Source organism: Orycteropus afer, unplaced genomic scaffold, assembly GCF_000298275.1.
Source record: "Orycteropus afer afer isolate SDZICR_OR568_19922 unplaced genomic scaffold, OryAfe1.0 scaffold00040, whole genome shotgun sequence".
In the NCBI taxonomy this organism is placed as follows: domain Eukaryota; kingdom Metazoa; phylum Chordata; class Mammalia; order Tubulidentata; family Orycteropodidae; genus Orycteropus; species Orycteropus afer.
In genome coordinates this window covers 13397680-13406357 of record NW_006921627.1, presented here as the reverse complement: position 1 = coordinate 13406357, position 8678 = coordinate 13397680, and the positions used below count along the sequence as shown (strand labels likewise).

General features: G+C 40.1%; 1 protein-coding gene across 1 annotated transcript in view; it reads left to right on the top strand.

The window, feature by feature from the left end:
* Positions 1-7846, top strand: part of NECAP1 (NECAP endocytosis associated 1) — an 11723-nt gene extending 3877 nt beyond the window's left edge. The window contains exons 2-8 of the mRNA XM_007937155.1: positions 3466-3566; positions 3723-3827; positions 4498-4579; positions 5366-5474; positions 5560-5743; positions 7373-7475; positions 7798-7846. Of these exons, the coding sequence (XP_007935346.1) occupies positions 3466-3566; positions 3723-3827; positions 4498-4579; positions 5366-5474; positions 5560-5743; positions 7373-7475; positions 7798-7846 (733 nt within the window). The remainder of the gene's footprint in view (positions 1-3465; positions 3567-3722; positions 3828-4497; positions 4580-5365; positions 5475-5559; positions 5744-7372; positions 7476-7797) is intronic.
* The last annotated feature ends 832 nt before the right edge of the window (positions 7847-8678 follow it).

Here is an 8678-nt window from a genome sequence, read left to right as displayed (position 1 = left end):
TATATAATCATTCTTATTTTATATATAAAGTTTTATTGCTAAGATACAAATAAAAATTTGTAGGTCAGTTTAGAGTATTGTCAGAAGACTAGCTAAACCAAGAGTTGTGAGAGATGGAGGTAGATCTTGGAGAGAAGTACTAGGTCCATGGCTGAGGGAAAGTGCTGCGATGAATATACATCCCTTTACCGGTAATAGAGAAGCTCTGGCGGTGCAGTACCTAAGTCATCTGACTGCTAACCAGAAGGTTGGTGGTTCAAACCCACCAGCTGCTCTGCAGAAGGAAGACGAGGCAATCTACTTCCATGAAGTTTACCACTTTGAAAACCCAGTGAGGGTTGCTATGAGTCAGAATTGACTCGATGGCAGTGGGTTTGGTTTTTTATTGATAATATGTTAAATTTTGGGCAGTAGACATTACAAAGATAAGTAAAGACAAGGCAATTGTCCAGAGAGTCATATTAATAGGCTTGTTCTTAGTATTTTCCGTAGCCTATTTATACATAAGTCTAGCTCTTGGTGGTCTGGCTAGCATAAATAACAACTCATTTTAGAAAATGTGGTGGACAGGGACATCCAGAGCACTCTCAGCCAGATCAGATTCCGGTGCCTGAGGCTCTTGAGGGCAGGACGTGAAGAAGGATGAGAGTGACAAGGGTGTATTTTACAGATGCTGTTCAAGATCTGTTCTGATTTTCACTTTTCCTCCTTTTTGCCCTTTACTTACCATCTTGTCATACTCACCTTTCTTCAGATATATCTCATTGTTACCTTTCTAATCTGTAGCTATTAGACTTCAGATTCATAGGGGATGAGTTACCAGTCAGTTTTAGTTTGTGCTATCCTTTCTACACTCCTGCAAAACGAAATCACAAATGCAGTATTTTGTAAAATCTGTCTTACTTAAATAATATCTTAAGCTGCATTCAAATTCATTTGTAACAGATTTTTACATATTCACTGTTTTCTAATGTTTCCATGACCATTCTTCCCTGACCATTCTTATCTCCAGCCCAGATATCTTTCTTGAACTCCAGACTTAAATAGTCAACTGGCTACTCTACATCTCTTCTTGAATGTCTACCAAACTTCTCAAGCAGCATACCCAAACTGATCTAATCTTTCTTCCCAGATATGCTCTAACTTTCTCATTTCAGTTATCAGCCACTCTTTTGCTGAGGCTAACCACCATGGAGTTGTCTTTGACTTCTTTTTCTTATACCCTACATCCAAATATAGCAGGGGTTGTGAGGATAGCACATGACTGGGCAGTGTTTCGCTATGTTGTACATAGGGTTGCTATGCGTCAGGGATGACTCGACGGCACCTAACAACAACATCCAGTACATTAGAAAATCCTATTGACTTTACCTTAAAAATACACAGAATTCAGCTGCATCTACTTCTGCCATCTCTTCAAAGCCACTATCACCACTCTCCTAGATTACTACAAGCCTCTTGAACCAGTCCCCCTGCTTCAGCCCTACACTCCTCTCCACGTAGAAGCCAAAATACATATATTTTTAAATAAAAGGGAGATCATGTCACACCTCTGCTTAAAACCCTGTACTAGCTCCTCTTTTACTCAGAGTAAAAGCCAACATTCTTACAATGGTCTGTAGGGCCTTTGTTGTTGTTGGCTGCCATTGAGTTGGTTCCAACTCATAGTGACCTTGTGGACAACAGAACGAAACACTGCCTGATCCTGCGCCGTCTTCACAATCACTGCTATGTTTGAGTCCACTGTTGCAGCCACTGTCAGTCACCACTCATCTGTCAGTTTGTCAAACTGTGGTGACTTATGTTTTGCTGTGATGCTGGAAGCTGTTTCACTGGTCTTTCAAATACTAGCAAGGTCACCGTGGTAGACAGGTTTTAGCAAAGCTTTCAGACTGGGAAGTAGACATACCTGGCATCCTGCCACCTTAGCACCTTTGTATTACCTGTGTTACCTGTGCTGGAATCCTCTTCCCCGACAAAGCTGAATAGATAACTTTTCACTTCACATTTTTGCTAACATTTCACCTCTTAATGAGTCCTATCTGACCATACTCTCAAATGCTGAAACCTATTCACTTGCCCCCTGACCCCCCCAGTCTCCTCTTACCTGCTTCTGCTTCTTTTTCTTTAACCTTAGTATTTCACTTTCTAAGGTATTACATATTTTGCTTATTTGTTATGTTTTCTTTTTTCTTCTATTAAAATATAAGCCTCATTTGGACAGGAATCTTTATTTTATTCTCTTTTATATCCCAAGCACCTAGAACAGTGCCTGTGACATAATAAACACTCTGTAAATATTAAAAAGAACAATAGTGGTATGTTTAGGGATTTGGGAAGGCTTCTGTTATCCAGAATGTTTAAATTAGTAGACTTTATTGATCCCTGATCAGTGAAGCACTATTATATGGAATATCATCCATAGTATGGAAATAGCATCATTATAAGAAATTTTAATATTTTTATTGGTTTGATTTGAATTTTCACATGTTTTTGTTTACACTTACTGAACTTCAAAATCCTTTAGTTTGGTACTTGTTTTGGGTGGTATGTAACAAAAGCCATCTATGGAGAGGCAATCATGTTATTTTTGTTGATTATTTCCATTGAGAGGCAGTATCACTACGGAAGTAGGATTGCCCAACCTCGGAAGGAAGGTTGGGCAATCCTACTTCCGTAGTGATACTGCCTCGGAAACCCAAGGAGGGGTCGCTATGAATTGGGTTTGACTCGATGGCACTTAACAACAACAACAAAGGGAGTACTCTGGTTACCTAGTGCCACTCTGACAGGAATATACCACAAATGGGATGGCCTTAACAGACAGGAGTTTATTCTCTCACAGTTTGGAGGCTTTAAGTCCAAGTTCAAAGTGCCAGGCTCTAGGGGCTGTGTGAAAGCCCCTCAGCCTTGGGCTTCAGCTCTGCCTCTTACTCCCAGTGACTGGAGCTAGAGGCATCTCTTCACTCAGACAGCTACTGGCTGCTGAGGCTGACAAACCCAAGGTTGACAAATAAAATGGCACAGATCCAATGTTACTAAACCACACAGCAGGCCTTTAATTCAAGTCCATTGTAAGTCCCAAGGTCGGCACAGCATGGCAGGCTATTGAACAACGACTCGGCTACAGGCAACATCCAAGCGTGCCATAAGCTAGAGACCATTCCTCAAGGGTTCTGCTTATATACAGGAAGTAGACCACATTCCCTAAGGCAGCTACTCAGCTACTCACAGTAGATTCCACCATGGAGTTGATTACCAGTCTCATCATGGGGCAATACTACATCCAGCTGCCTAGCCACTCAACCAGCCCCAGCCAAGTTGACACATAAACTGAACTACCACAGAGAGAAAGAATAAGTAATTCAGAAAAGGGAAAAGGAAATATTGTAGGTGATTCTGGGTGGCCTTTAGGATGTTAATGACATGATCTAAAGACTGAGGGTTCCTATTTTCCTATCCTAGGGCATCTGACTGGAAATTAGACCAACCTGATTGGACTGGTCGCCTACGAATCACTTCAAAAGGAAAGATTGCCTATATCAAACTTGAGGATAAAGTTTCAGGTAATCTGTGCAGGTGCCCTTTTACTCTATTAAGGATATTGGTTTGGGTATACTTTTATAATACTTTTCATATTGAGGACTGGGATGGAGATACTTCTGAATTAGAGTTCTAGATTCTTGCCTCCTTTGCTCAAAAAAGTTTTTCCTATCTGTTAGGGGAGCTTTTTGCTCAGGCACCAGTAGAACAATATCCTGGCATTGCTGTGGAGACAGTGACAGATTCCAGTCGCTACTTTGTAATACGGATTCAGGATGGCACTGGTAAGGGATCTGGGATTTTTAAGGGGATGATGTTAGAAAAATAGCCAATGAACTGTCATTGAAAGTGTTTTCCCTATTGCATTTGTCTTTGTTCTGTTTACTAAATTTTTTCTCTTCTTTCTTCAAACTTACAGTTGCTAAAGGAGAAGCATTAACATGTTATTAGTAATAGTTATAAACACAAGTTTAAGAAATGTAGCAATTAGTAGGTGGATTTAATGAAATAAAAATGCATCTCTAATAAAAAAAAATAATGCATTTTTTCTTTTCTTTGTTTGTGGTGGTGGTTTTTAGTGGGACTATCTCAGTCACCTATTTCTATGGCAGTAGATTTCAATCTTTTCTCCATGTCTGTTTTAGAGGCCAGAAAATCTTTTCTGTAAAGGGCCAGATAGTAAATATTTTAGGCTTGTGGAACAAACAGGCTCTGCTGTTGTAGTGCAAAAGCAGCCATAGATAATATATAAACAAGTTAGTGTGACTGTGTTCCAATAAAGCTTTATTTACAAGAACAAGCTATAGCAGATTTGGCCTATAGTTTTGCTGACTACTATGAGAAAGTGTCTCACATTCACAGACTGTATCTAGTTAGTGTATCTGTTTTGTTTTCATTGGGCAGAATATGTCTTAGGGGCCACTTCCTGTTTGAGTCTTCTCATCTTTTTCACAGGGCGTAGTGCTTTCATTGGCATTGGCTTCACAGATCGGGGTGATGCTTTTGACTTTAATGTCTCCTTGCAAGATCACTTCAAGTGAGTGAAGCTCATTCTTAACTTACCAAATTGAATGGTTATGGGAATGCTGCTTCGCAGATTAATAGGCACTATCTCTTTTACCTCCTGATTTCTTTAATTGGTAAACTAGTTTATCTTAAATATTATGTCTCCCCAGTCATTTCTGTTTCCTACATTATCTGTGTACCTATTATGTGCGTCCTTTCTTTGTAGCTTGAAATATGTTTTAGATCTCCTGTATAGTGGTTTGAGAGGATGCTTTTGATTATGCTTTTAGGGAATTTACCCTTGATTTTAGGTGGTAGAGGGGGGCATACAGTATCACCAGGGTTATATGTGAGATAGAAGTTATGTGCCAGTTTTGTTACCTTATGTAGCTGATGATGTCCTGACCCTGTTTCATCCTTTTAGCCCACTAGATTTTAGCACAGCACCACACACACTGTCAGTGTTCCTCCTCAAGGGCAGGTATATCTGCCTTTCTGCTTCAGGACTCTCTCAAGCTGTGGAAGGCCATTCAACCAGCCTAGGGATGCAACCTGGAAAGATTGAGAATTAACACCCACAGGCGAAGCCCTCCACCATGGGAATTGGTGGATAAATGCTTTCCTTTTGGGGGGACAAGTCTAGACCTCAGAGGCTTTGGTGGGATTGAGCCCTAGTTGCCCTCTGTGTTCACCCTTCATAATCTCTCACTCTGCTTTCTGGGATTCCCCCTCAAGTAATCTAACTACACCCAGATTTGTGTGTCAGTCTCTGCTTTCAGGAAAATCCAAACTAAGATAATTTACTGTTTTCCTGAAGGTGGGTAAAGCAGGAATCCGAGATTTCCAAAGAGTCTCAGGAAATGGACACTCGTCCAAAGTTGGATTTGGGCTTTAAGGAGGGACAAACTATCAAATTGAGTATTGGGGTGAGTATGTTTTGTTTTCTTTTTTTCATTTTATTTTCTTGTGTTTCTATAAGCTTGTGACCTTTTTCTTCTTTTTTTTGAATAGAACATTACAACCAAGAAAGGAGGGGCTTCTAAGCCCAGAACTGCGGGGCCTGGAGGCCTAAGCTTACTCCCACCCCCACCTGGAGGCAAAATCATTATTCCTCCACCATCCTCCTCAGTTGCCATTAGCAACCATGTCACCCCACCACCTATTCCAAAATCTAACCATGGAGGCAGTGATGCAGGTAAATCTCTTCTTTGAGAAGAAATCTCTAACTTTGAGAAATCATATCTTACAATTTGAGAAAAACGTATTTGCTAAGGGGAACATTGAGGTTTTGTTATGCTTCAAGCCTAATTCAGAGACACTTGTACTGACAAAGTGATCTGGCAGCCTCTGGCAAAGGGTCAGTGCTTTTCTGGTTAACTGAGAGTCATAATATCTGCTAGGTTCTTTGGCAGAGAATGGGTGATATTAAAAACACAGTTTCCATCAGTGTATCAAGGTTAGACACTATTAGGGCTGTGAGCCAGATGGACCTTGATTCCAGTCAGTCATGGCTCTGCTGCTTTATATTTGAATAAGCTTGGTAACGTTATTTAACTTCTTTGAATTTTACACAGTTTCCTTATCTGTAAAATGGAGAGTTAAAGCAATCTGTGGATTGTGAAGGTTTAAACATGTGGCAGCACCTAGCACAGTATTTGAAAGACAGTAGCCATTCAGTAAATGTTAGTACTTAATCCTTTCCATTTTGTCACAAGGGCTATTTGGAGAAAAGGAGAAGACATCTAGATTTGTGAATACAACTTTGGTTCTTCTTCACTCTGCTGTGGGAAAAAGAATAGATGTATGGTAGTTATCTCTTCCTAATTTAAAAAATGAGAACATTAGATCTCAGACAGGAATGGAAATTTTCTTGATATTAGAGAATCAGATATTAGAATCTGGGGTTTTAACTCAATGTATTGGGCAATGATAATTATTCATAGAATTGATTATTGAGAATTTAGGTCTTTCTGGAATTTTTGTGGTAAAAAGATTATAGCCTATCTTATTTGGTAAGTATTGCCAGAACCCACCGAGGAGAGACTGGATATCTAAGTCTCTTTCACTTTTGACACCATAATATCCAAGATTTAATTATTTTATCAAAATTTTTATTTTAAGATGCATATGCAGTTATAATAGATAATACAAAGAGATCCCAAGTACCCTTTACCCAGTTTTCCTCAATGGTATTATCTTGCAACACTGGAGTAGAATATTCCAACCAGGAAGTTGACATCGATATAGTTTACCAGTCTTACTCAGATTTCACCAATTCTGCATGTGCTTATTTTGTGTGTGTATGTGTGCATTTGTGTATTTAGTTCTATGCAGTTTATCATGTGTAAGTTCATCGATCTATAACCAAAGTCATGGTATAGAATAGTTCCATCACCACAAGGATCCTTCATGTCTCCCTTTTATAATCATACTCACTTCCATCTGATCCTCTTTTTCCCCATCACTAACCCTTGGAAATCATTCTGTTCTCCATCTCTATCACTTTGTCTCTTCAAGAATGTTTTGTAGGTGGAATCATATACTGTGTAACCTTTGGGGATTCTCTTTTTCCTCTCAGCATAATTCTCTTGAGGTTCATTCAGGTTGTTGCATTTGTCAATAGTTTGTTCCTTTTTATTGCTGAGCAGGATTCTGTGGTATGGATGTACTGCAGTGTGTTTAAGCATTGTTTCTGGTTTGTGGCAATTATGTATAAAGCTTCTGTGAACATTTGCCTACAGGTTTTTAGGTAAGCATAAATTTTCACTTCCAAGAATCTTACTATGTTTCCCCCTTTTTTTTTTCTCTTTTACCTTGTGTTCAGATATCCTTTTAGATTTGGATTCTCCTGCTCCTGTCACAACACCAGCACCAGCTCCAGTTTCTGCAAGCAATGACTTGTGGGGAGACTTTAGCACTGCATCCAGGTAATGGGCATAGTGAAGCCAACATGCTGTCAGACAAAGTATAGATGGTATGTCCATAGTCAAAGGAGATCTTTGATCTGGGAAACAGGATTTACAGGTCATAGAGTGTCTTTGGCAGGAGTTCTGGGAAAGGAAATTTAGGAGTTTTGGGGATGGTGGGACAAGAAGCAGTGGGATGAGCAATGAGTGGGATATTTCAGGCCTTGGCAAGTGGAATTCTTGTAAATTTGGGGCAGTAATTTCTTAGAAATATTAAGTAAAGAATAGAGTAGTTATGCTAATATTATGCTTTTCCCTTTCTCTCTGTTCTCTGGTCTTACAGCTCTGTTTCCAACCAGCCACCACAACCATCCAACTGGGTCCAGTTCTGAATGGCATTGGCAGGACATTAAGGACAGACTTGAAGAATAAAGATGACCTTGAGGGCACCAATCCATGAGGGAAGTTAGAAATCCCTTCCCTCCCCAGAACCAAAATTACCGGACAATCTTTTTCATAGCTTCTCCATTGTATTCAAGCTGGTTTATGTCAGTCTCCTTTGTTTTTACTTGCTGTACAGCCAAGAGAGTATATGCCATCCCCCTGCTCACTGCCAAGTTAGGGGGTAGTGGGTCTTACCATATCTTACCATACTGGTGGCTGATTATGCAGCATTCAAAAGGCCAGGGTGTATTTGAGATGGAAGTGACCTCTAACATCTATAAAATTCTTCTCCCTCCTTTAAATTCTTTAACTGAATCATCTCATGACCCCAATGTGCCTCTTTGTGAAGCCCTATTTAGCAATTTCAGGGGAGATAAAAATCTTGAACCTTCCTTCTCCATTAACCCAAGACTCTGAAAATGGACAGCTTGACCTTAGTGTATACAAATTAAGAATTTTGATAGGGGAAGGTATGGAGAAAGACCTGTCTCCTGGATCTCTGCTCTATATCCTTCAGGCTTATCCTATCCAGTAAACATCCGCTGCTGGGTGCAGCCCGTCACCCTCTGGTGTGTTTACATGTCTCTTCCTACGATAAGAGGGTTGTGTCGGTGGCACCTACATGATTCTTTTCTGTTGACTAGTGCACCATCTTTGACCAGTGGGTGTCCGTTGGATGAAGGAGGTTCCAGGGGCTGTGCTCTCCCAGTTATATGCTAGAAAAGTGTTTGTTTTCTTGCAGCTCCATCTAGTTGCTGCTTTTGAAGCACAGCTTTACTT